This window comes from Agelaius tricolor, unplaced genomic scaffold (genome assembly GCF_023055355.1).
Source record: "Agelaius tricolor isolate 1412-34295 unplaced genomic scaffold, bAgeTri1.0.p SCAF_54, whole genome shotgun sequence".
Lineage (NCBI taxonomy): Eukaryota > Metazoa > Chordata > Aves > Passeriformes > Icteridae > Agelaius > Agelaius tricolor.
In genome coordinates this window covers 990,906-1,018,639 of record NW_027269314.1, presented here as the reverse complement: position 1 = coordinate 1,018,639, position 27,734 = coordinate 990,906, and the positions used below count along the sequence as shown (strand labels likewise).

At 58.7% G+C, this 27,734-nt stretch overlaps 1 protein-coding gene and 1 pseudogene across 7 annotated transcripts in view; both read right to left on the bottom strand.

Moving 5' to 3' along the window:
- The window catches only part of DYSF (dysferlin), a 73,549-nt gene extending 57,425 nt beyond the window's left edge, over positions 1-16,124 (bottom strand). For 5 of the 7 annotated variants that reach the window (XM_071455904.1, XM_071455905.1, XM_071455906.1 and 2 more), the window contains exons 1-18: positions 15,969-16,124; positions 10,964-11,019; positions 10,367-10,458; positions 9,197-9,302; positions 7,806-7,920; positions 7,530-7,723; positions 6,500-6,628; positions 6,328-6,390; positions 6,162-6,212; positions 6,054-6,084; positions 5,529-5,644; positions 4,680-4,806; positions 4,302-4,405; positions 3,088-3,156; positions 2,967-3,010; positions 2,782-2,864; positions 1,068-1,109; positions 277-392 (exon numbers count right to left, since the gene is read on the bottom strand). In XM_071455904.1, the coding sequence (XP_071312005.1) occupies positions 277-392; positions 1,068-1,109; positions 2,782-2,864; positions 2,967-3,010; positions 3,088-3,156; positions 4,302-4,405; positions 4,680-4,806; positions 5,529-5,644; positions 6,054-6,084; positions 6,162-6,212; positions 6,328-6,390; positions 6,500-6,628; positions 7,530-7,723; positions 7,806-7,920; positions 9,197-9,302; positions 10,367-10,458; positions 10,964-11,019; positions 15,969-16,056 (1,626 nt within the window). In that variant the 5' untranslated portion in view covers positions 16,057-16,124. The remainder of the gene's footprint in view (positions 1-276; positions 393-1,067; positions 1,110-2,781; positions 2,865-2,966; positions 3,011-3,087; positions 3,157-4,301; positions 4,406-4,679; positions 4,807-5,528; positions 5,645-6,053; positions 6,085-6,161; positions 6,213-6,327; positions 6,391-6,499; positions 6,629-7,529; positions 7,724-7,805; positions 7,921-9,196; positions 9,303-10,366; positions 10,459-10,963; positions 11,020-15,968) is intronic. The other 2 variants (XM_071455907.1, XM_071455911.1) reach the window with 1 other exon arrangement.
- Positions 16,125-21,979: 5,855 nt separating this feature from the next.
- Positions 21,980-27,734, bottom strand: part of LOC139604620 (transcription factor COE4-like) — a 28,807-nt pseudogene continuing 23,052 nt past the window's right edge.

Sequence of the window (27,734 nt, the reverse complement as noted above, 5' to 3'; positions counted from 1 at the left end):
CCGGAATTCCCTTCCCGAGGCCAAGCTCTGCCTTTGCTTCCAAGGAGCTTCATCACGGAGCAGCAGGACCAGGCAAAGAATTCCAGCCAGCACTTCCGAGGTGGAATTTTGGGAGCAGAGCGGGATCGGGAGGCGTTAGCGGGAATAACCGGGAGCGGGAAATGCAGCGCGGGCTCCTGACGACAAAGCCGGGTTGGGTTAGAAGCAGCTTTTTTTTTTTGGGAAAAGAGGAGCCGGAGGTTATTTTGGGATGCGCCGGGAAGCAGCCGACGTCACCTTTCCCAAATTGAGCGACTCGTAGGGATCGGGAAATCCGGTGAATTCCCGGGGGCTGCCGTACAGGTTGATGTAGCAGGGCCCGAAGGTCGGCAGGAATCCCAGCCCGTCATCCACTGGGAATGGCACGGAAAAGAGGGATTAGGGATTCCTGGAGGCACCTTGGGAATGGGATCACACAGCTGGAGGCCACCAAAACCCTGGAATTTCCACCCATTTTGAATCCCACAACCTCACCTTGGAGCAGGAGAACAATACGGAGGGCGTGGCGCTGAATCCTGGGAATTCCCAATCCCAGGGAATGTCCCCATGGAAAAGGGCGAGGTCAGAGAGGGGTCGGACAAGAGTAAGAGCGACAGGAGAGAGGAAGGAGCCTCAGGATGTGCCAAGGGAGGTTTAGGTTGGATTTTTGGGAAAATTCCTTCCTGGAAAGGGCTGTCCCCATCCCTGGAGGGACTGAACATCCCTGCGGATGTGGCACTTGGGGACACGGATACGGGGTGGCCTTGGCAGCCACTGGATCAGAGGGATTTTCCTATCCTGTGATTCCATGAGGAGAACCACCCGTTTCTATGGAATTTTAAGCAGGAATCCTGCCCTCCATGCGCCTGGCTGGCTCCACATTCCCGACACGAGAGCATCCCGGGAATCCCCAGAGGGCCAAACCGGAGCCATTCCCTTTTCCCAAGGTGCCCAACTCATCCCAGCTGATCCTCCCCCAGTCCAGAGAGCGGAACCAGTAAAACCAGTCCCGGGAGGCGCTGGAAAACTGGGATGTACTGGGAACGTACGGTCCGAGGGTTTCAGAGGCTTCACAGGAGCAGGAAACTCATCTGAGGCACAAAGAGAGGGAGAGTGGTTGGGAAAGGTGGGAAGAGGAGCATGGAGAAGGGATGGGGATGGGAATGAGGGGGGAGATTCCCCACAGGTTTTAGTGCGGAGAGACAGAGAGAGAGAATCGGAGAGGTTTTTCATGGAATCGCGTTGTCAAGGAATTATGGGATCATGGAATCAAAGAATCATGGAATGGTTGGGGTGGGAAGGGACCTTAAAGCCCATCCAGGTGCATCCAGAGACACTTCCCACTATCCTGGCTCGTTCAGAGCCTTGTCCAGCCTGCCCTCGGTGAATTCCAGAGGGCGTGGGGTTGGGGTGGAGCGGGGTTGGAGCATCCCTGAGTTGCATTCCCAGGCATTTCCTCAGGATCAAGCAGATCCCAGTGGTGGGAAAGGGAGATGCCAATCCTGGATCCCAGCATTCCCATCCTCCCTCCCAGCCTCTCTCTCTCTCTCTCTCCCCCCAGCCCATCCCAGGATCTCTGTTGGGATTGGGAAGAGGGGACTGGACAGTGCCAGGGGTGGGACACGGGTGGAGCCTCTGGATCGTGTCCTGATCCATGGAATCATGGAATGGCTTGGAAGGACCTTAAAGCTCATCCCATTCCACGGGCAGGGACGCTTCCCACTATCCCAGGGTGCTCCAAGCTTTTCCCAACATGGCCATCCCGTGCCCCTACAGCTCATGGGGAGGTCCCAAAGCCAAGTGCAGAATTCCCACTGGGATCGTGGATTCCATGGAAGCGCTGGCAGCAGGAAAAGCTCATGCAGGTGGAAGCTCCAAGCCCTCGGCAGGTCCAAAGCCGTGTCCCAAATTCCCGCCCTCCCACCTGGCACCGGTGACAGTGACACCCGGCTGAGCCCTGCCACGCCTGGGGGTCCTTACCCTCAGAAAATTCCCGGGATTTGGAACAGCACGGGCTGGATGGGAATTCCCACCCTGTGACAGCCCCTGAGTGTCACCTCAGTGGGCTGGACACCTCGGGGGCGGGGGGCGTGGCTGCCAGCAGCGGTGCCACCACCAGGACAACGTGTCACCAACCTCCAGCCACACCATGGACCCGCAGCCTCCATCCCCCATTCCCAAGTATCCACCAAATCCCAAGATTCCACCGAATCCCAAGAATCCACAGGGGTTGGATCCATCCGGAAATGGGGCACAGCTCGGGGCAACCCCAGGATGCCATCCCATGTCCCCAGGCAGGAATGGTGATAGCTGTGACATCCCCAAAGCCACCACCAACCTCCAGCCACGCCATGGACCCGCAGCCTCCATCCCCCATTCCCAAGATTCCACCAAATCCCAAGAATCCACAGGGGTTGGATCCATCCGGAAAGCACACACAGCTCGGAGTGACTGCAGACCCCACCCCATGTCCCCAGGCGGGGACAGTGACAGCTGTGACGTCCCCAAAGCCACCACCGACCCCCAGCCACGCCATGCAGCTCCTCCACATCCCCATACCCAAGATTCCACCAAATCCCAAGAATCCAGAGGGGTTGGATCCATCCGCAAAGCACACACAGCTCACACAGGACCCCACCCCGTGTCCCCAGGCGGGGACGGTGACAGCTGTGACATCCCCAAAGCCACCACCGACCTCCAGCCATGCCATGCAGCTCCTCCAAGGCCACGCATCCCAAATCCCGGCCCGCTTCCCGCCCTTACCCTCCAGCTCCCCGCCGGGGGCCGAAATCTTGGACATTCCGAGGAAAGCGGTGCCGACGACGTCGTTGTGTGTCAGGCGGTCCCTGCGAGGTGACATCGTCACTTCGGGGACCGCGGGAGAGGGGACGTCCCCACGCCCATCCCGCCACCGCTCCCGGGGCACTGGGAATGCCCTTCCCGCTCACCAGTCGGTCACACGGATCCTCATCCGCTCGCACATGGACGGGAACTGGGAAAGGGGACACGGGAAGAGGGTGAGCGGCGCTGGGGACACCGGGAGGGGACCTTGGGGACACCAGGGCTCACCATGGCCGGCAGCGTCAGGCACTGGTTCCACTGGGGGTTGGCGTTTTTCTCCAGGATCCGGGAGCAGAGCTGGAGGGGAGGGATGGGAAGAGGGAAAAGTTGGTGTTGTCCCAGGAAAGCGGCTGTTGGTCCAGTTCATGGAGCTGGGAAGCCTCAGATTCCCTAAAATCCAGCTTCAGCTTCCCTAATATCCAGCCTCAGGTTCCCTAAAATCTGGTCTTAGCTTCCCAAAAGTTGAGGCTCAGATTCCCCCAAATCCAGCCTCAGGTTCCCTAAAACCCAGCCTTAGATTCCCAAAAGTTGAGGTTCACATTCCTCCAAATCCAGCTTCGGGTTCCTGAAATCCAGCCTCAGGCTTCTCAAAACCCAGCCTCAAATTCCCTAAAATCCAGCTTCAGTTTCCCTAAAATCTGGCCCCAAATTCCCTAAAATCCACACTCAGGCTCCTCAAAATCCAGCTTTAGATTCCCTAAAATTCTGCCTCAGATTCCCTAAAATTTTGCCTTGGATTCCCCCAAATCCAGCCTCAGATTCCACAAAATCCAGCCTCAGATTCCCAAAAATCCGTCCCCCATTCCATGGGGTTCCTAAATCCCCTGGTGCAGGAGGCAGAGGATGTTTCGGATCTTCCCACCTTGGGACCAGCAGGATCACATTTGCCCCATTCCAAGGCCAAATTCCCACAATTCCAGGACCAAATTCCCTCATCCAGGACCAAATTCCTCCAGATTCAAAGACCAAATTTCCTCATTCAAGGACCAGGCTTGGGGATCCAGAGGGAATGTCCCATTGCCATTCCAGCTCCAAGGACATCCCGACACCATCCCAATCCCACAGACCTGGGAGGGAATGTCCCGCTGCCATCCCAACCCTGAGGACCATGAGAGGTCATCCCACTGCCATTCCCAATCCCAGGATCATCCCGGTACCATTCCCAATCCCAGGATCATCCTGGTACCATTCCCAATCCCAGGATCATCCCGCTGCCATTCCCAGTCCCAGGATCATCCCAGTACCCTTCCCAATCCCAAGATCACCCCACTGCCATTCCCAATCCCAGGATCATCCCGGTACCATTCCCAATCCCAGGATCATCCCAGTACCATTCCCAGTCCCAGGATCATCCCACTGTTATCCCAGCTCCAGGAACACCCCGCTGCCATCCCAATCCCAGGTTCCTCCCGCTGCCATTCCCAGGATCCCGCTCCGCTGACCGTTTTCCCGGCAAAGCTGACTTCCACGAAGGGATCCACCAGGTTCTTCTTGTTGCTCTCGAAGCCGAAGATCTGCCGGACGTTGTCCATGACAGCGTCATCCACTGGGAAAAGAGGGAGATGCCAAAATCCGTGGAATTCCGCAGCATCCAGAGGGTCCCGGCCGTCCCACCGGCGGGATGAGCATTCCCATGGAGGAGACGCTCTCCAGGCGGGAAAAGCAGGGGGGGGATAAAACCAGCTTGGACCACTAAGAAACTCCTCTCCCATAAAACTGCCCGACATCCTTGGATTACAATGTGGATCATTCCTTTCTTCCGGGCCCTAATTCCTGCCTGGAATGTCGCAATCCCGAGGGATCCAGAGGGAAAAACCTACTCTGGGGCAAGTCCTCGGCTTTGAAGATCTTGAGGCAGAACTGGGCGCCCCTGAGGGTGACCCCGGTGGGGCGCAGCAGGTTGGCCTCGATGTCCTCCTTGTCCTCAGACACCTCCTTCTTCTCCAGCTGTGGGAACAGGACAACGGGAAAAGTCACCCCAGATTTGGGAATGAGCAGGAAAATCCCAAAAGAGAGAGAGGCTGGGCGGATGCTCCAGCCCTGGGAGTGTCCAGGGTGAGGTTGGATGGGGCTTGGAGCAACCTGGGATAGTGGGAGGTGCCCCTGCTCATGGAAAGGGTGGGATTTAAGGTCTCCTCCAAACAGGAACCATTCCAGGATTCTGGAGTGCTTCTGCTCTAGGAGAGCTGGGAATGTTCCCCCGGAGAAGGGAAAATTCCAGGGAATCCTCAGAGTGCCTGCAGGGGCTCCAGGAGAGCTGCAGAGGGGCTGGGGACAAGGCCTGCAGGGACAGGAGCCAGGGAATGGCTCCCACTGGGAAAGGGGAGATTGGGCTGGGATCTTGGCAAGGAATTCCTGCCTGGGCTGGAATTCCCAGATTTGCTGGGGCTGCCCCTGGATCCCTGGCAGTGCCCAAGGCCAGGCTGGACACTGGGGCTTGGATCCACCAGGGACGGTGGGAGCTGTCCCTGGGTGGGAATTGAATAGGATTTAAGATCCCCCCTAACCCAAACCATTCCAGGATTCCATGATAAAATGCAGCACTTTTCCCCCAAAACAGAGGAAAATCCAAGCTGTGGCTTGCCTGGGAATGGCCATGGAGGCTGGTGGCTCTTGGCCAGAATATCCCAGGCCTGGAATGTTCCCCCATTCCCAGCAGGAATACTCACGGGAGCTTCGTCTCCAGGCCCCAGGACGCAGGCGCTGACCTTCAGGTAGCCCTTGGCTCCCGCGGAAAAATCCTCCGGATCCGAGAGGAGCAGCCACTTCCTGCGGAAAGCGTGTTCTGCGGGAAAACGTGAAAAACTGGGAATTACTCCTTGGATGTGCAGGGAGGCCAGGGATGCTCCTGGGTGGGGTTTAAATGAAAACCATGGAATGGGATAAGGGAATATTTCAGTTCCTTTCCCAGGAAGGGACCAGGGAAGAGGGAGGGGTCTTTGCAACAGAATTCCCAAGGAAGCTGTGGATGCTCCATATCCCTGGAAGCATCCAAGGCCAGGTTGGATGGACTTGGATCCACCTGGGATGGTGGAGTTTTCCCCTGGATGGAACGGGATGATCCTTAAGGTCCCTTCCCACCCAAACCATCCTGGGATTCCATGGCCATGGATGCAGGGTTCCTCTATGGAAGAGCTGGGATGTGCGGGTGCATTTCCCAAAAAAAAATCCCAAAGGAATTTCCCAAGTCTCACTTGGCTCGGAGTAAACGGTCTCCACATCCATCTGCGGGATTAAAGGAAAAGGAGATTCCAGAGTTCATCCAGAGCAGGAGATGCCGGGAAAAGGGGATGGGATCTTACCCGGAATTCCCCGATCACCGAATCCGTGCGGAACGACCGAGAATCCACGACCTGAAAATGAGGGAAAATGGGTGATCCAGCCCAAATCCTGCCAGGATGGAGGATCCCGGAAACCAGGGTGGGTTTCCCTGGGAAGGGGAGAATTCCAGGATTTCCCAACACTCACCGTGAGGAAAATGGGAGCATCGAACAGCTCCGATGGGGACTCGAAGACGTTGAAGAAAAAAGTCTGTGGAAAACCAGGATGAGGATGAGGCATTGTCCCAGTTTTCCCCCCAGAGTGCATTCCCACATCCCAGCCTCTCCCGGGAATCGTTGGAGTGGGAATTCCCGCTGACCTCATCGAAGAAGGGGCTGTTCCCTTTCCGGATCCGCGTTCTCCGGGTCTGTCCAGCCACCGTCACCTTCACCACCGGCCGGATCTGGATCCCGGGAAGCTGCCGGGCCTCAATGACCCTCACCCGGATCTGGGATGGGATGGAGGATACGGAATCAGCGGGATCGTCCCACGGGATGGAGGACAGGGAATCACCAGGATCTGGGATGAGGTGGAGGACAAGGAATCACCAGGATCATCCCATGGATGGAGGACAGGGAATCACTGGGATCTGGGATGGGATGGAGGACAGGGAATCACCAGGATAATCCCACGGGATGGAGGATGGAATCACTGGGATCATCCCACAGAGTGGAAGACAGAGAATCACTGGGATCATCCCATGGGATGGAGAATGAGGAATCACCAGGATGAGAATCACCAGGATCATCCTATGCACTGGAGGACAGGGAATCACCAGGATCTGGGATGGGATGGAGGACAAGGAATGACCAGGATCATCCCATGGGATGGAGGACAGGGAATCATTGGGATCATTCCATGGAATGGAGGACAAGGAATGACCAGGATCATTCCATGGGGTGGAGGACAGGGAATCACCAGGATCTGGGATGGGACAGAGGACAGGGAATCACTGGCATCATCCCACAGGATGGAAGAAAGGGAATCACTGGGATCATCCCACGGGATGGAGAATGAGGAATCACCAGGATGAGAATCACCAGGATCATCCTGTGCACTGGAGGACAGGGAATCACCAGGATCTGGGATGGGATGGAGGACAAGGAATCACCGGGATCATTCCATGGGGTGGAGGACAGGGAATCACCAGGATCTGGGATGGGATGGAGGACAGGGAATTCCAGAATGGGAATCACCAGGATCATCCCATGGAATGGAGGACAAGGAATCCCCATGGGATGGGATGGGATGGGATAGAGGATGTGGAATCACCAGGATCATCCCATGGGATGGAGGACAAGGAATCACCAGGACAGCCTGCAGGATTTTATGGGAACAGCTCATCCCACCTGGAAATCCTGCGGTTTGTTGGATAGAGGCTTTTTGGGAGAGCTCCTCTTCCTCCTCTTCACCCCCTGGATGTGATTCCCGGACGGTTTCCTTGGGAGTGAGGGCGGCTCCGAGCCCGGGGCTCCCGAGGACGCCGAGGGCTCCGTGTCCCCCGTGGCCTCCGGATCTTCCGTGTCCTCCTCCCCGGCCGTCTCTGCCCAGCAGGAGAAGGGAATTGGGGGATTTGGGAATGGGTCTGGATTCCAAAAACCGGGATGGGGAGGGGCTGTGGTTACCGGTGACCGTGTCCAGCTCGGCTGCAGCCGGGGCCGGCTCCAGAGGGGCCGGAGGCGGGAAAAGCGGGATAGCGCCCGGAGGGGGGATGTAGGACACCTGCAGGAACAGGGAGGCCTGGAAAACAGGGAATGAGTGTCAGAGAGGCTGGGATGGGAGAACTGGGATCAGACTGGGAGGGAAAGGATCAGACTGGGAACTTCAACTGGGAGGGATGGGATTCAGACTGGTGTTAAACTGGGAGCTTCAACTGGGAGGGACAGGTCTCAAACTGGGATCAAACTGGGAGGGACAGGGCTCAAAGTGGGAGGGACGGGACTCAGACTGGTCTCAAATTGGGAGGGACAGGACTCGAACTGGGATCAAACTGGGAGCTTCAGGTGGGAGGGACTGGGATCAAACTGGGAGGAACAGGCTCAGACTGGTCCCAGACTGGGAGGGAAGGGATTCAGACTGGTGTCAAACTGGGAGCTTCAACTGGGAGGGACCGGACTCAAACTGGGATCAAACTGGGAGGGAAAGAATTCAGACTGGACCCATACTGGGAGGGACAGGATTCAAACTGGGATCAGACTGGGAGGGATGTGGCTCAGACTGGGATCAGACTGGGAAGGAAGGGATTCAGACTGGGATCAAACTGGGAGCTGCCACTGAGAGGGGCATTGCTCAGACTGGTCCCAAACTGGGAACCCCAACTGGTCCCAAACTGGGAGCCCAAACTGGCCACGCCATGGCTTGTACTGGTCCCAAACTGGGAGCCCAAACTGGTTCCAAACTGGGAGCCTCCCTGGCCATGCCATGGCTCGTACTGGTCCCAAACTGGGAGCCCAAACTGGTTCCAAACTGGGGGCCTCCCTGGCCATGCCATGGTTCATACTGGCCCAAACTGGGAGCCCCAGCGGGTCCCAAACTGGGAGCCCCAACTGATCCCAAACTGGGAGCCCCAACTGGTCCCAAACTGGGAGTGCAAACTGGTTCCAAACTGGGAGCCTCCCTGGCCACGCCATGGCTCATACTGGTCCCAAACTGGGAGCTGCAACTGGGAGCCCCAGCTAGTCTCAAACTGGGAGCCCGAGGTGGCCCCAAACTGGGAGCCCAAACTGGTCACGCCATGGTTCATACTGGTCCCAAACTGGGAGCCCCAGCGGGCCCCAAACTGGGAGCCCAAACTGGTCATGCCATGGTTCATACTGGTCCCAAACTGGGAGCCCCAGCGGGCCCCAAACTGGGAGCCCAAACTGGGGGCCTCCCTGGCCACACCATGGTTCATACTGGCCCAAACTGGGAGCCTGAGGTGGCCCCAAACTGGGAGCCCAAACTGGCCAAACCATGGCTCATACTGGCCCCAAACTGGGAGCCCCAGCTGGCCCCAAACTGGGAGCCGGGCACTCACCCCGGTGCTCTCCTTGCGCGAGTCCAGCAGGGGGAGGTTGAACGAGGCCGCCAGGCTGGGCGTGCCCAGAACATCCCGGAGCGGCACCCGGGATTCTCCCAAAAACCTGCGGGAAACAGGGAGAGGGATCAGGGCTGCTCCAAGGGCATCCAAACCATTCCAAAGACAAGGATGGGAATCCAGAGGAGGCCACGGAGATGGAGCCAGGCTGGGAGAGCTGGGAATGCTCCCCTGGAGAAGGGAAAAATCCAGGGAATCCTGAGAGTCCCTGCAGGGGCTCCAGGAGAGCTGCAGAGGGGCTGGGGACAAGGCCTGCAGGGACAGGAGCCAGGGAATGGCTCCCACTGGGAAAGGGGAGATTGGGCTGGGATCTTGGCAAGGAATTCCTGCCTGGGCTGGAATTCCCAGAGCAGCTGGGGCTGCCCCTGGATCCCTGGCAGTGCCCAAGGCCAGGCTGGGATGGGGTTTGGAGCAGCCTGGGAGGTGCCAGCCGGAATCTTCCTGCTCCGGGATCCAGGACCCTCCTCCCATTTTCCCGCGGCTATTTATGGGCACCCAGCAGTTGGAGCAGCCCCAAATTCCAGCCCCCTTGGATTTCAGCCCAGCAGCAATTCCAGCCTCGGCTCCAGCCCTGGAATCAGGATCCTTCCCTCCCCAGGCCGCATTCCCAACCTCTTACCCCTAAAAATAAATCCCTTCCTCTATTTTTTTCCCTCCTCCAAGCAGCTCTCCCACCCCACAGAGCTGGGAAAGGCCGGGAATCACTGGAATCCCTTCCATCCTCACCCAGCAGGAGCCCCCGATCCATAGGGAACCCCTGGAATGTGGGGGGGGGGCACCGGGATCAGCCGGAGGAAGGAAACCGGAGGCTCCGCTCCCGTCGCCGTTCCCGGCACTGCCGGCGCCTTGGGAATGGTCTTGGCAGCTCTTCCCAAATCCCGGCCAAGTGTCCGAAGTGTCCCTCCCCAAACAACCGCCCCCCGTGTACTCCCGACCTTCCAACGCCGGAGGAATTTCCCCCGGATTCCGAGCGAGGCAGCCCAAAAATGCAGCTCCGGCCTCCCACGGCCATCCCACAGCGGGAACCCGCGGAGCCCGGGAAGAGCCGGGTGAATCCCGAGAATGGGAAAAGGGAGGAGGGGCCGTGTCCAGCTCTGGGATTTTTCCCACCTGTTTCTCCCCACGGTTTCATGGTCCTTGACCACCACGGTGAGCTCGGCGTCGGGATCCAGAGGGATTCCCTTCAGATCCCACTCGAATCCCTGGGAAAAAAGAGGAGGGAGAGGCCGGGATCAGTGTCTGGAAATGCAGAACCCGGATCCCAAACCCTCTCGGAATCACAGCATTCCCAAAGCCAAACTTCCCAGCAAATCCTCCAGGAAAGGTTGCCTTAGGAAAAAGCTTTCCTTGGCCATGGATTACTGGGAAGGAGCAAATCCCGGGAGCTGCTCCAGTCCCAAATCTGTGCCCATTTTCCCACCAAATTCCCTCTTTTTTTTGGAATTTTGGCCAATGGGAGCTCAAAGACAGGGTTGGAAGGGAAAAGGTGCTGATAAAATTCCCATTCCATGGAAATTCCTTGAAACATTCATGCCAAGTCTGGACAAGACTTTGATGGAAGGAGAAGAGGTTGGAATTCTGCCTGGAATTCCAGAGCAGAAAGGGAATGATCCCAAACTTCCCATGGGGCAGAAGCCCCAGGGAATCACCTGGACTTGGGATCATTTTCTGGGAACAGGGATAAATCCAGGGACTGGGAATTCTCACCTCATTCCAGACAGGATTCACATTGTTCTTGATGACCTTTGTCCTCTTCTTGACACCTGGAAGGAGAAAAACCGGGATTGGGATCTTCCCAGGGATCGGGAGCTTCCCAAAGATCAGGATCCCAAAATTAAACTCTGATCTCATCTGGGGCTGAGCTTCCAGGGATTCCCAGAATTCCCAGGACCAGGATCAGGCTCCATTCCCTGATCCCAGCAGGAGCTGAACCTCCAGAAATTCCCAGGAGCAGGATTGGATCCCAATCCCTGATCCCAGCTGGTGCTGAACTTCCACAAATCCCCACAACTCCCAGGAGCAGGATCGGATCCCATTCCCCAATCCAGGCTGGGACTGAGCTTCCAGTGATTATTCCCACAACTCCCAGGAGCAGGATCAGGGCCCTTTCCCTCCTCCCAGCTGGAACTGGGCTTCCAGAAATTCCCAGGACCAGGACTGGATCCCAATCCCTGATCCCAGGTGGAGATGGGCTTCCAGAAATTCCCAGGACGAGGATTGGATCCCATTCTCCCCTCCCAGGTAGGGCTGAGCTTCCAGAAATTCCCACAATCCCCAGGATCAGGATCCAGCCCCATTCCCTCTTCCCAGGGCTGGGAATGCAGAGATTGGATCCAGGATCCCACTTGGATCCCCAACCCTTCCAGGCTGGAAAATGTGCTGGAAAATCCCATGGAACCCCCTCCTTGCTGTGCCTCAGTTTCCCCAGGAGCATCCAAAGGTTTCCAAGGATTGGGAATTCGGGGTGGGAAGAGCCAGGGGAGATCCCAAACACTCCATTCCCAAACCTCGGGATCGTGCCTCGGTTTCCCCAGGATCCCCCAAATGCCTCGGGTGGGAATCCCGGGATTCCCTCAAATCCAGCATTCCCGATCCCGGGCATGCACCCACCGCCTTCCCGAAGCCACACCCCCCTCATCCCTCCTGGAATGCCGCCGCATCCCAAGGGAGGGACCACCGCGGGAAGAGGAAAAGGAAAAGGCCAAACAATGGAGGTGACTCAGATCCCGGGAGACTCCGGGATATTCCAAATATTCCCGGTTTTCCGCTATTTTCGCACCGTTCAGCGACTCCTTCCCTAATTTGGGACTGGGGAAGAGCCGAACTTCCCGGCTCTGGGAATATGGAAAACTCATCCCGCTGGTTTTCCTCATCCAGAGATTCATTCTCATCTCGTTCCTGATTTTTCCCGGGATTCAGAGCCCTGGAATTGCCCTGGATCGGGGTTTGGTTGAAGATGGAGCTCCCGGGATTCCCCAGCGGGATCCCGGTGGGAATGGGATCAGCAGCAAATGGAAAACCTGGACCGGGAGCCGCTCGTCCTTCTCCCTGATTTTTGTTAAAATTTTTGGAAATTTTTTTCCCATTTTTTTGAACTCCAGGAAAATGCCAGGGAAGCACCGTCCTCCAGAGGGAATTTTGGGAGTGCAAACCGCTCCGTTTTCCCAGGAAATCCATCCCTCGGGAATGGGATAATCCCTGCTCCATGTGGGATTATTCACATCCATCCCAGTGCAGAATTCAAGGATTTCAAGGGATGGAATTCCCAGGGATGTTCCAGCGTGGATTTAAAAACTTTGGGATCAGGGGGATAAAATCTGCAAAGCAAAGGATTTTCCAGGGATTTAGGGGCTTCCCAGACCCCCAGATTTTCCCGGGAGCTGCTTCCAAAGCAGCTAAAAACATTCCAAACCCTCCCTTCCTTCCCAAAAAAATAAAAATCGGGATTCCCTCACCTCGGAATGTCAGGCTGGCCACGGGATCGCTTTGCTTATCCCGCTTTTCCAGGCTGGGAAGTTGGGAAGCCCTTTGGAGCAGGCAGCGGAGCATGGCCGGGATCGGGAAAGCCGGGATGGGGAAAGCCGGGATCGGGAAAGCCGGGATGAGGATCCGCTCTCCCTTATCCCATTCCCACCCCCTTCTCCCGGTCCGGCCCATCCCGGCACGGGAACGCCCCTGGAGGGGCTGGGAAAAAAACCGGGATCGTGGGAAGAGAGCTGGGATTGGGGGGAGAATAAATCCCCGGGATTCAGGGAGGCTGCAGTTCCCAGGGATGGCCAAACACGGGGATTTGGGAATGCTGGGAACACCAAAAATGGGGAATGAATCCCTGGGACTCAGGGATGTTCCCAGTTTCAAGGATAGCCCAGCACCGGGATCCAGGGAATCTGCAAATCCCTGGGATGGGGAATCAATCACGGGATCCAGGGAATCAGAGGTGGGAAATGAAATCCTTGGGAGCCAGGAATGCTGGGAACATCCAGGATCACAAAACACTGGGATTTTTTTACGCTGGGAATTCCAGGAATGGGGAATAAAATCCTGGGGTTTGGGGATCCTGCAATTCCCAAGGATGGGGGATTGAATCACTGGAAATTTGGGAATTTAATCACTGGAAATAAATCCCTGGGATTCAGGAATTCTGGGAACCCCAAAAATTGGGAATGAACCCCTGGGATTCAGGGATGCTCCAAGGCCTGAGGATGACCCAGCACCAGGATCCAGGGAATCTGCAAATCCCAGGAATGGGGAATGAAATCATTGGGAATTCAGGAATTCTGGAAAGCCCAAGGATGTTCAAGCCCTGGGATTTGGGAATGCTGGGAACACCAAAAATGGGGAATGAACCCCTGGGATTCAGGGATGTTCCCAGTTTCAAGGATAGCCCAGCACCAGGATCCAGGGAATCTGCAAATCCCAGGGATGGGGAATCAATCACGGGATCCAGGGAATCAGAGGTGGGAAATGAAATCCTTGGGAGCCAGGAATGCTGGGAACATCCAGGATGGCAAAACCTCGGGATTTGGGAATGCTGGGAATCCCAGGGATATCCAAATGCCGGGGTTTGGGAATGCTGGGAACACCAGGGATGGGGAATAAAATCCTGGGATCTGGGGATCCTGCAATTCCCAGGGATGGGGAATTTAAACATTGGAAATTCTGGAATTTAATCACTGGAAATTCAGGAATTCTGGAAAGCCCAGGGATGCCCAAACCCCAGGATTTGGGAATGCTGGGGACCCCAGGCATGGGGAATAAAATCCTGGGATTGAGGGATCCCACAGTTCCCAGGGATGAGAAATCAAAACATTGGGATCCAGGAATTCTGGAAACCCCAGGGATAACCTGGCACTGGGATTTGGGAATGCTGGGAACCCCAAAAATGGGGAATGAACCCCTAGGATTCAGGGATGCTGGAAAGCCCAAGGATCCCCCAAACCCTGGGATTTGGGAATGCTGGGAACTCCAGGGATGGGGAAAAAAAATCCCTGGGATTTGGAGATGCTGCAATTCCCAGGGATGGGGAATTTAATCATTGGAAATTCCAGGAATTCTCAAAACCCTAGGGATAACCTGGCATTGGGATTTGGGAATGCTGGGAACCCCAAGGATCCCCCAAACACCAGAATTTGGGAATTCCAGGAACCTCAGAGATGGGGAATGAAATCTCTGGGATTCAGGGATGCTCCAAGGCCTGAGGATGACCCAGCACAGGAATTTGGGAATGCTGCAATTCCCAGGGATGGGGAATGAAATAATTGGGAATTCAGGAATTCTGGAAACCCCAGGGACCAGGAATAAAATCCTGAGATTCAGGAATGCTGGAAAGCCCAAGGATCCCCCAAACCCTGGGACTTGGGAATGCTGGAAACTCCAGGGATGGGGAATAAAACCCTGGGATTTGGAGATGCTGCAATTCCCAGGGATAGGGAATTTAATAATTGGAAATTCAGGAATTCTGGAGATCCCAGGGATAACCTGGCACTGGGATTTGGGAATGCTGGGAACCCCAAAAATGGGGAATGAATCCCTGGGATTCAGGGATGCTCCAAGGCCTGAGGATGACCCAGCACAGGATTTGGGAATGCTGGGAACTGCAGGGATGGGGAAATGAATCCCTGGAATTCGGGGATCCCACAATTCCAAGGGATGGGAAATAAAAACATCGAGATCCAGCAATTCTGGAAAGCCCAAGGATACCCCAGGAGTGGGATTTGGGAATGCTGGGAACCTCAGGGAGGGGAAATAAATCCCCGGGAAATTTGGGATCCTACAAGGCCTGAGGATGCCTCAGCCCCAGAATTTGGGAATGCCGCAATCCCGGGAACACCAAAACCCCAAAATCTGGGAATCTGGGATGAGCAGGACACCGGGAATGCCACACCCCCACCGGGAGAATTCCATGGGAAAACCGGGAACGCTCCCTGCTCCAGGAACACCCGGGAAATCCCAAAAAGCCGCTTTTTCCCATTAAAACAAAAACAACGATCCCCACCAACCCGTGACGTCACTCCGTCCTTTGTCCCCTCAATGTCACTTCTGTCCCCAGCGGGGAAGGACCCCGGGAAGGGACCCCGGGAAGGAACAATTCCCAAATTTGGGATCGTCCCCTCCCCCCCCGCGCACGGAAAATCCCAAAATATCCGCGGCGGGCGCCGGGGGTGGCTTTAGGGGGGTCCCCAAGTGCCACCAGCGGGGTGGCGACACCACCGAGGGGACAGCGAGCACCCGCGGCTCTCCCAACCCCATCCCAACTTCTCGGACCGAAATTCCCTCAGATTTATCCCAAAAACCCCCAAAATTCCCCTAAATCCCGATATGGTTTTTCCCCCCCCCTGGAGTTTTTCACGCTGGAACGGGGAGGGGACACCAAAGGGGTGGCGGCGACAGCGGCGACAGCGGCGACAGCGGGGACCGGCGGCGCTTCCAGCCCCATCCCAACCCTCAGGGAGGCCAAAATCCCCCCCCAAAATCCCCCAAAATTCCCGACATTTTCCCCTCTGGAGCTCCACACTCTGGAACGGGGAGGGGACACCAAAGAGGTGGCGGCGACAACGGGGACAAGGGGCGGGGGGGGACCCGCGGCTCTTCCAGTCCCGTCCCAACTTTTAGCAACCGAACCGGGCGTGGCCCGAACCTCCCCGGAATTTCCCCCAAAATCCCCCCCGTATCCCCCCCGAATCCCGAGGGGTTTTGGGTTTTTCTCCCGCACCTTGGAACGTGGAGGAGCAGTAGGTGTCGCTGATGTCGCTGTCGCCTGTGAGGACATTTTCGGCCCGCAGGACGAAGACGCGGAGCATCGTCCCCTCCCCCACCCCTCTGCATCCCCCCCCCCGCTTCCCAAAAAAAAGAAAAAAAAATCCCGGGATTTTCCCCCCCTCCCCCCTCCAAGGCTCCGCCCCCTTAAAGGGACCCGGCCCCGGGGGTGGGGGAGGGGCGGGGCTGAGGCGCCACCCCCCCCCCCCCCCCCCTTGGGGACATCGCGGGGATTTTGGGGACACCGCAGCCACAAACTGTCCCCAACAGGGAGATTTGGGGTCCCCACTCCCTCAGTGTCCCCAGGATGGAATTTTGGGGTCCCCACTTTCCCATTGTCCCCAACGCCGGAATTTTGGGGTCCTCACCTCCTCTTTGGGGACATCGTGTGGGTTTTGGGGGACACTGCAGCCACAAATTGTCCTCAAGAGGGAGTTTTGGGGTCCCAACTCCCTCAGTGTCCCCAGGAAGGAATTTTGGGGTCCCCACTTTCCCATTGCCCCCAAGACGGGAATTTTGGGGTCCTCCCTCCCCCTTTGGGGACATTGCGGGGATTTTGGGGACACCGCAGCCACAAATTTTCCCCAAGAGGGAGTTTTGGGGTCCCAACTCCCTCAGTGTCCCCAGGAGGGAATTTTGGGGTCCTCACCCCCTTTTGTGTCCTGAGGGAAATTTTGGGGTCACAAATCCCCCCCACTGTCCCCAGGAGGGAGTTTTGGGGTCCCCACTTTCCCATTGCCCTCAAGACGGGAATTTTGGGGTCCTCCCTCCCCCTTTGGGGACATCACGAGGGATTTTGGGGACACCGCAGCCACAAATTGTCCCCAAGAGGGAGTTTTAGGCTTCTCACTCCCCATTGTCCCCAAGAGGGAATTTTGGGGTCCCCACTCCCTGTTTCAGGACATCGGGAGGGATTTTGGGGTCCTTACAGCCCTAAATTGTCCCCAACAGGGAATTTTGGGGTCCCCAGTTTCCCATTGTCCCCAAGGCAGGAATTTTGGGGTCCTCAGCCCCTCTTAGGAAACATCGGGGGGATTTTGGGGTCCCTAGAGCCCTAAATTGTCCCCAGGAGGGAATTTTTGTGTCCTCCTCTCCCTCAGTGTCCCCAAGAGGGAATTTTGGGGTCCCCACCCCCTTTTGTGTCCTGAGGGGAATTTTGGGGTCGCAAATCCCCTCCACTGTCCCCAGGAGGGAATTTTGGGGTCCCCACTTTCCCATTGTCCCCAAGGCAGGAATTTTGGGGTCCTCAGCCCCTCTTAGGAGACATCGGGGGGATTTTGGTGTCTCCACCCCCTCATTGTCCCCAGAAGGGAATTTTGGGGTCCCTCCCTTTCCCATTGTCCCCAAGGAGGGAATTCTGGGGTCCTCAACCCACCTTTGGGGATATCAAGAGGGATTTTGGGGTCCCTACAGGCCTAAATTGTCCCCAGGAGGGAATGGTGGGGTCCCCACTCCCCCTTTTGTGTCCTGAGGGGAATTTTGGGGGTCCCAAATCCCCCCCACTGTCCCCAGGAGGGAATTTTGGGGTCCCCACTTTCCCATTGGCCCCAACACGTGAATTTTGAGGTCCTCGCTCCCCCTTTGGGGACACCGGGGGGATTTTGGGGTCCCTACAGCCCTAAATTGTCCCCAGGAGGGAATTTTGGGGTCCCCACTCCCCCTTTTGTGTCCTGAGGGGAATTTTTGGGTCCCCACCCCCCCCCCCCATTGTCCCCAGGATGGAATTTTGGGGTCTCCATTCCCTCAGTGTCCCCAGAAAAAGAATCCTGGAGTCCCCACCCCCGCTCTGGGGACATCAAGGGGATTTTTGGGGTCCTCAATCCCCCCCCCCTTATCCCTAAGGAGGGAATTTTAGGATCCCCACCTCCCCAGTTTCCCCTGGAATGGGAATTCGGGGTTCCCACCCCCCTTTTTGTGTCCCCAGGGGGATCTTGGGGTCCCCACCCCCGTTATGGGATTCGCATTCCCGGCGGGAACAGCTGGGAATGGCCCCGCCCCCGGCTATTTTTGGGAATTCTTTCCAGCCCCGGCCTTTCCCAGAAAGCGGCTCCGGGAGATCCCGCCCCAAACCAGGATAGGATTGGGATCTGCGGCCCCCAATCTCACCCCACACTGGGATCTGGAATCTGGAATCCCTGATCCCACCTCAAACCGGGATCTGGAATCTGGGATCTGGGATCCTTGATCTGGTCCCAAACTGGGATCTGGAATCTGGGATCCAGGATCCCTCCCAAAACCAAGATGGGATCTGGGGTCCCCAATCTCACCCCAAACCAGGATGGGATCCGGGATCTGGGATCCCTGATCCTGCCCCAAAGTGGGATGGGATCCAGGATCTGGACTCTGGGATCCCCAATCTCACCCAAACTGGGATGGGATCCAGGATCTGGAATCTGAGATCCCTGATCCTGCCCAAACTGGGATGGGATCTGGGATCTGGAATCCGGAATCCCTGATCTCACTCCAAACCAGAATGGGATCCGGGATCCCCAGTCTCACCCCAAACCAGGATGGGATCTGGAATCTGGGATCCCCGATCCTGCCCCAAACTGGGATGGGATCCAGGATCCCCAGTCTCACCCCGAACCAGGATGGGATCCAGAATTCGGGATCTGGGATCCCCAATCCTGCCCCAAACTGAGATGGGATCCAGGATCTGGGATCTGGGATCTCCAGTCCCACCCCAAACCAGGATGGGATCTGGGATCCCTGATCTGACCCCAAAACAGGATGGGATCCAGGATCCCCATCCTCACCCCAAACCAGGATGGGAGCTGGGATCTGGAATTTGGGATCCCCAACCCTGCCCCAAGCCAGGATGGGATCCAGATTCTGGGATCCCCCTTTTCCCTGATATCCCCCCCTGATCCCATCCCCTCATTCCCGCTTTTCCCTCTTTGGCTTTATCCCATTCCTGCTTTTCCTTCCTGGGGTTTATTGACCCCATTCCTGCTTTTCCCTCTTGGCTTTATCCCCTCCCATTTTTCCCAGCCCCAAATCCCGGGATCGGCCGCGACCCCAAACCCTGCAGAGCCGGGACTGGGACCTGGGGATTTGGGGGAAATTCAGGATTTGGGGGAAATTCAGGATTTGGGAGAGGTCAAAGCCGAGGGCACCCACGGGAATGGGAAGGGGCCACCGGTGCGTGTCCCCAAGCCCTGTGGCACATGAGTGTCCCCAAGCCCTGCGAGTGTCCCCACCACCGGTGCCACCGCAGGATTGTCCCCATAACTTGTGCCACGTGCATGTCCCCACCGCCGGTGCCACCTGCCTGTCCCCAACACCTGGGAGTGTCCCCACAGTGTGTCCCATGTGTGTCCCCAACACCCAGACAGGTCCTCACTCATGGGGACATGGGTGTCCCCATGCCAAGGGCCATCTGTGTGTCCCCACCACCGGTGCCACCTGCCTGTCCCCACCTCATGTCCCCACCTCAACACCTGGGCATGAGCTCACCACCTGTCAATGTCCCCATGGGAAGTGCCACATGTGTGTCCCCAACACCTCTGCATGTCCCCAACACCTGAGTGTGTCCCCATGGCATGTGCCACGTGCCTGTCCCCATCACCTGTGACTGTCCCCAACACCTGCGTGTGTCCCCAACACCCATGCCTCATGTGTCCAACACCTGGGCATGAGCTCACCACCTGTCAATGTCCCCACCACCTGTGCCATGTGCCTGTCCCCATCACCTGTTACGTTCCCAACACCTGCATGTGTCCCCAACATGTGCCATGTGAGTGTCCCCAACACCTTTGCATGTCCCCAAAACCCGTGAGTGTCCCCAGCACCTGAGTGTGTCCCCATGGCATGTGCCACATACCTGTCCCCATCACCTCTGTGTGTCCCCACCACCCGTGCATGTCCCCATCACCTGGGAGTGTCCCCACGGCATGTGCCACTTGCATGTCCCCACCACCTGTGCCACATGCCTGTCCCCATCACCTGTGACCGTCCCCAACACCTGCGTGTGTCCCCAACATGTGCCATGTGAGTGTCCCCAACACCTCTGCATGTCACCAATACCTGTGTCCCCATCACCTGTGAGTGTCCCCAACACCTCTGCATGTCACCAATACCTGTGCATGTCCCCAACACCTGTGACTGTCACCAACACCTGTGCATGTCCCCAACACCTGTGCATGTCCCCAAACCCGTGACTGTCCCCAACACCCGTGACTGTCCCCAAGACCTGCGTGTGTCCCCCATCACCTGTGAGTGTCCCCAACACCCGTGACTGTCCCCACCCGGCCGTGCCACACAAGCTCACTCACGGTGCCACCACCCCAGGCTGGTCACGGTGTCACCCCCGTCCCCCACGGGCGGTCTGCGGCTGTCCCCAGCCCCGTGTCGCCGCTCGCTGTCCCCGCCCCGTGTCGCCGTCCCCGTGCCAGCTGTGCCACCCCCCCCCCCCCCATCCCCGCTCCCCGCGCTGGCACCGCCACCTCCTCATTAACCTTTCTTGATTAACGCAATTAATTCCAGCTCCTCCTGCGCTCATCCCGGCGCGCGGGGGCGGGGGGAGGTGACAAGAGGTGACACCGCAGCTGGAGGGGACCGGGGGTGGCCTGGGGGGGGGGGGGGGGAGGGGACACGGGGCCGGGGCCTGGAGCATTCCCGGGATTCCAGCGTTGGGAATGAGCGGGGGCCGGGCGTGGGGACATCCCCGCTGTGTCCCCGAGCGGTGGGCACAGCGGGGTGACGCCGGTGCCACCATCCCGGCGGGTGACAAATCCCGGGAGTCGCAGCTTTTCCACGAGGTCTTTAATTCCCGTTCGGGCCCCCCGGCCACGCCCTGCGCCACCTCCGCGAGCAGGGGGGGGACATTGTCCCCAAGGGTCACCCCCCAGCCCGGGGCGGGGGGGACACGCGGTGACACCGAGAGGGGACAGACACGGAGGGGAGGGACACGAGCCACCCCCGAGCGGGGAAAAAGGGGAATGTTGGGAATTGTTCCCGTTTTATGTACAAAATTCCCGGCTGGGGGAGGGGACAGGGACACCCAGGGACACCCAGGGACCTCCCCCCTCCCTGTGGTCCAAATAGTTCTGATAATGAATGTCGTTAATAATGGCGATAATTAATGGCAGGGGACAGGGACCGCGGTGTCCCCATGCCCCGGGTGGCACCAGGACCCTGATCCCAGACAGGCGGAGATCCAGGATCTGGGATTGGATTCTGGAATTGTGGGTGGGGCTCTGGATTGGAGTGGGGAGAGAGCCGGGAAAGGCGGGAGGAGCCGGTCCCACCGGAGCATCCGTCCCGTCCTGGGGATCCAGGATATTCCCACCCGGAGCATCCGTCCCACCTTGGAGCATCCATCTCTCCTGGGAGCATCCATCCTGTCCCAGATCAGCCCTCCCGCCCTGGAGGATCCATCCATCCACCCATCCATCCATCCACCCATCCATCATCCATCCATCCATCCATCCACCCATCCATCCATCCATCCCATCCATCCATCATCCATCCATCATCCATCCATCCATCATCCATCCATCCATCCATCATCCATCCATCATCCATCCATCCATCCATCTATCATCCATCTATCATCCATCCATCCATCCATCCATCCATCATCCATCCATCCATCCATCATCCATCCATCATCCATCCATCATCCATCCATCATCCATCCATCATCCATCCATCCATCATCCATCCATCATCCATCCATCATCCATCCATCTATCATCCATCTATCATCCATCCATCCATCCATCCATCCATCTATCATCCATCTATCATCCATCCATCATCCATCCATCCATCCATCATCCATCCATCATCCATCCATCCATCATCCATCCATCATCCATCCATCCATCCATCCATCATCCATCATCCATCCATCCATCATCCATCCATCTATCATCCATCTATCATCCATCCATCCATCCATCATCCATCCATCATCCATCCATCATCCATCCCATCCATCCATCATCCATCCATCATCCATCCATCATCCATCCCTCCCATCCATCCATCCATCATCCATCCATCCATCCATTCATCCATCATCCATTCATTCCATCATCCATCCATCCATCCCACTCTAGATCACCTCCCCAGCATCCATCTTCTCCTGGATCGTCCCTCTAATCCTCAATATCCACACTATTTGAGGGCATCCATCCCACTTTGGATCATCCCTCCCATCTGGATCATCCATCCTTTTCCAGAGCTTCCATCCTACCTTGGAGCTTTCATCCCTCCTAGAACATCCCTCCCATCCTGGAGTATCCATCCCACCTTGGATTATCCATCCCACCTTGGATCATCCTTCCTTTTCCAGAGCTTTCATCCCATCCTGGATCATCCATCCTCCTGAATCATTCACCCCACCTTGGAGCATCCATCTCATCCCAGAGCTTCCATCCCACCTGGATCATCCAACCCATCCTGAAGCTTCCATCCAATGTGGATCATCCATCCTACCTTGGATCATCCATCCTTTTCCAGAGCTTCCATCCCACATTGGAACATCCATCCCACCAGGATCATCCAACCCATCCTGGAGTTTCCATCCCACCTGGATCATCCATCTTACCTTGGATCATCCATCCCAACCTGGAGCATCCATCCTTTTCCAGAGCTTCAATCCCACCTCAAAACATCCATCCCAACCTGGAGCATGCATCCCAACCTGGAGCATCCACCTCATCCAGAGCTTCTATCCCAGCTGGATTGTCCACCCTAACTTGGAGCATCCATCCCACCTTGGATGATCCTTCCTTTTCCAGAGCTTCCATCCCACCTTGGAACATCCATCTCATCCCAGAGCTTCCATCCCACCTCGGATCATCCATCCCACCTCGGATCATCCATCCCACCTTGGACCATCCATCCCACTTTGGAACATCCATCTCATCCCAGAGCTTCCATCCTTTTCTGGATCATCCCTCCCATCCTGGGCCACCCCTCCCGCCCATCCCGGCGCCTCCACCCCTCTCCCTCCTCCGCCCCATTCCCGGCTCTCTCCGCCTCTTCCCGAGGCCAAACCCAGGAATTTTGGCTCATTCCAGGATTTCCCCAAGTCCCCCCTCAGCTGGGCCAAGCTGGGGCCACCCGGGGTGGGGACATTGGGGGCCGGGTCCCCTCATCCCGCTGGGCCTGGCGACTCCGCCCAGCTCCGAGGGGAGGGGACAGGGATGTCCCCAGTCCTTGTCCCGGTGGGATGGGGGGTCTGGAGCCCCTCCGGAGACGCCGTCCTTAGGAATAGGCCAATCCCTGGAGCGGCCGCGCCGGAGCGTGGAATTTGTCCGAGTCCTCGAAAGCTGGGTCTGGGCAGGGTGGAGACAGTGTCAGCCAGGGGACATTGGGGACACTGGGGACACTAGGGACATAAGTGGCACAGGGCAGGGACATCAGGCAGGGAGTGTGGTGACACTGGGGACTCTCTGTGGGGCAGGGGGACTCAGGGTGGGAGGTGGGGACACTGGGGACATTGGGGACACTGGGGGACAGGGACACCGGTGGCATGGGACGACCCTGGGAATGGTCATCCCATGGGCAGGGACATCAAGGACCCTCCATTGGGCAGGGGGACTTGGGTGGGTGTTGGGGACACTGGGGACATTGGGGACACTGGTGGCATGGGACAACCCCAGGTATGGGCATCACAAGGGCAGGGACATCAGGCAGGGAGTGCAGTGACATCGGGGACCCTCCGTCGGGCAGGGGAACTTGGAGTGGGTGTTGGGGACACTGGGGGCCTTGGGGACACTGGGGACACAGCGGGACAGGCCCCAGGGGTGGCACAGGGCAGCCCCAGCCATGCACAGGCACAGAACACAGCAGTGTGGTGACACCAGGGACCCTCCATGGGGCTGGGGACAGATGTCAGGGACCCTGGGGACACTGGTGGACAGGGACAGGGGTGGCACAGAGCAGAGCCCTGACCAGAGACCCAGAAAGGTGCAAGGGACACGGTGACACCAGAGACCCTCCACCCAACCACCAGGGTGTCAGGGACCTTGGGGACACTCAGGACACTGGGGAGAGAGAGGGACAAGGGTGGCACAGAGCAGTCCCAACCATGCCCAGGTACAGGATACAGCAGTGTGGTGACACTGGGGACCCTCCATGGGGCTGGGGCCATCTGGGGACAGATGACAGGGACCTTGGGGACGCTGGGGACAGAGAGGGACAAGAGGCAAATAGCAGAGCCCTGACCAGAGACCCAGAAAGGTGCAAGGGACATGGTGACACCAGGGACCCTCCATGGGGCTGGGGACAGATATCAGGGACGTTGGGGACACTGGGGACAGATGTCAGGGACGTTGGGGACAGAGAGGGACAAGGGTGGCACAGAGCAGCCCCAACCATGCCCAGACACAGGACACAGCAGTGTGGTGACACCGGGGACCCTCCATGGGGCTGGGGCCACCCAAGGACAGATGTCAGGGACTTTGGGGACACTGGGGACAGAGAGAGACACAGGTGGCACAGGGCAGCCCCAACCATGCCCAGGTACAGGATGTCAGGAGCATGGTGACACCAGGGACCCTCCATGGCATTGGGGCCACTGGGGACAGATGTCAGGGACCTTGGGGACACTGGGGACAAAGAGGGACAAGGGTGGCACAGAGCAGCCCCAGCCATGCCCAGGCACAGAACATCAGCAGTGTGGTGACACTGGGGACCCTCCACGGGGCTGGGGCCACCCAGGGCTGGGTGTCAGGGACCGTGGTGGCCTTGGTGGCCCTGGTGGCCTTGGGGACAGGCTGACCTTGCAGGGCGCTGGCGCAGGCGGGCGGGGGGGGACCCCGGCGGGCGCAGCACGGGGGCGAAGGCGCTCTTCTGCTTCACGGCCGAGATCATCGTCACCGGGGAGAAGGAGAAGCCACCGGAGAGGAGGTGGCAGTGCCCGCGCCCGAGGTGACAGCGACGGACGAGGCGCCCAGCGGGGGACTGGCGGGCAGGACTGAGAGGGGACAGGGGTGAGACAGGGACAGCGATGGGGACAGGAGAGGGACGGGGACAGGGACGGGACAGGGATGGGGACAGGAGAGGGATGGGGACAGGGATGGGGACAGGGACAGGACAGGAGAGGGATGGGGACAGGAGAGGGACGGGGACAGGGACAGGACAGGGATGGGGACAGGGACAGGAGAGGGATGGGGACAGGAGAGGGATGGGGACAGGGACAGGGATGGGGACAGGGAGAGAGGCAGAGACAAGGACAGGGCCAGGATGGGGACAAGAATGGGGACAGGGACAGGATAGGGGTGGGGACAGGACAGGGATGGGGACAGGGAGAGGCAGAGACAGGGACAAGCAGAGGGCCAGAATGGGGCCAGGGATGGGGACAGGACAGGGCCAGGATGGGGACAAGGATGGGGGACAGGGCCAGGGAGAGAGGGAGAGACAGGGACAGGGCCAGGATGGGGCCAGGGATGGGGACATGACAGGGAAGGGGACAAGGATAGGGACAGGCACAGGGATGGGGACAGGGAGAGAGGCACGCACAGGGACAATGACGACGATGGGCCAGGATGGGGACAGGGACAAGGACAGGGAGAGGGGACAGGGAGAGGCACAGGGATGGGGACAGGGACAAGGAGAGAGCCAGGCACAGGGACAATGATGATGATGGGCCAGGACAGGGATGGGGACAAGGACAGGGCTGTCCTACCTCAGCTGGCCATGTCCCCGCTCCCTCTCCCACCCTCAGCGGTGGCTTTGGGGCCACTCCAGTGTTGTCACACGGCTTTGGGGACCCCACCGGGCTGGCCCATGACTCTGGGGACCCCCACAATGACTTTGGGGACCCCTTGCGAGGGGCCATGACTTCAGGAACGCCCCCAGGGCTGTCACACGGCTTTGGGGACCCCCAGGAACCCGCGTCCCCTCCCTCCAGGGGTGTCCCCAGGCGTGTCACTCACTGGCGTAGGGGGAGGTGGCGGTGGAGCCGTTCAGGAAGCTCGGAGGGGACCCGGGCACCCCCAGGCCGGCCATGGTGGCCCCGCCGAAGCCCCCGGTGGCCCCGGCGAAGCCGGGCTGGGGGGCCGAGCCCGGGGGGGCCGAACCCCCGCGCCGGGGGCGTCCCGGGGCTGCGCGAGAACCCTGCGGGGACAGCGACACGGTGGCACCTCCTGGAGAGGGGACAGAGACACTCCGGAGCGCCCCCACCCTGCCCCGGGGACACCGCCGGGGAGGGGACACAGCTCCCCGAGGCCACCGAGCACCTTATGGGGAGCCCCGAGGGGACAGCCAGGGGTGGCACCTCCTGGCGAGGGGACAAAAGCCCTCTCGCCACCCCGAGGCCATGGAACACCTTGGACAGAGCCCAGAGGGGACAGGGACAGGTGGCACCGCCTGCACGGGGGACACAACACCCCGAGGCCACCGCGCACCTTATGGGGAGCCCCTGAAGGGACAGGGACAGGTGGCACCAGCCGGGGAGGTGACAAAAACCTTCCTGCCACCTCGAGGCCACCCACACCTTGGTCACAGCCCTGCACAGGGGACAGCAACACGGTGGCACCGCCTGCATGGGGGACACAAACCCCCTGAGGCCACCGTGCACCTTGGACAGAGCTCTGAGGGGACAGGGACGGGTGGCACCACCCGGGGAGGTGACAAAAACCTTCCTGCCACCCTGAGGCCACCCCGAGGCCATCGAACACCTTGGTCAGACTCCTGAGGGGACAGCGACAGGTGGCACCAGGCTGGGAAGGGACAAAAACCTTCCCGCCAGCCCGAGGCCACCCCGAGGCCATCAAACACCTTGGTCAGACTCCTGGGGGGATAGGGATAGGTGGCACCTCATGGAGAGGGGACAAAAACCTTCCCGCCACCCTGAGGTGACCTCGAGGCCATCGCACACTTTATGGGGAGCCCTGAGGGGACAGCGACAGGTGGCACCAGCCGGGGAGGTGACAAAAACCTTCCCGCCACCCTGAGATGACCCCGAGGCCACCTCGCATCTAGGTCACAGCCCTGAGGGGACAGGGACAGGTGGCACCTCCCGGGGAGGGGACAAAAACCTTCCCACCACCCCGAGGCCACCTCACACCTTGGTCACGGCACTGAGGGGACAGGGACACGGTGGCATCCCCTGCACAGGGGACACAACCCCCCGAGGCAACCACGCACACTTTATGGGGAGCTCTGAGGGGACAGCGACAGGTGGCACCACCCGGGGAGGTGACAAAAGCCTTCCCACCACCCTGAGATGACCCCGAGGCCACCGGGCACCTTGGTCACAGCCCTGAGGGGACAGGGACAGGTGGCACCTCCCGGGGAGGGGACAAAAACCTTCCCACCACCCCGAGGCCACCTCACACCTTGGTCACGGCACTGAGGGGACAGGGACACGGTGGCATCCCCTGCACAGGGGACACAACCCCCCGAGGCAACCACGCACACTTTATGGGGAGCTCTGAGGGGACAGCGACAGGTGGCACCACCCGGGGACGGGACAAAAGCCCTCCCGCCACTCTGAGGTCACCGCGCAACTTGGACAGAGCTCAGAGGGGACAGGGACCGGTGGCACCACCCGGGGAGGGGACAAAGTCCCTCCCGCCACCCCGAGGCCACTGCGCACCTTGTTCGGAGCCCTGCGGGGAGTCGCCCATGGCGAGGCCGAGCTGTCCCCCGCCGAAGGAGGGGACAGTGACATGCGCGGGGGGCCCTGGGGACACTGTAGAGCGCCTCGGCCACGTCGGCCGCCCGCTTCAGCAGCACGTCCTGGGGACATGGCAGCGGTGTC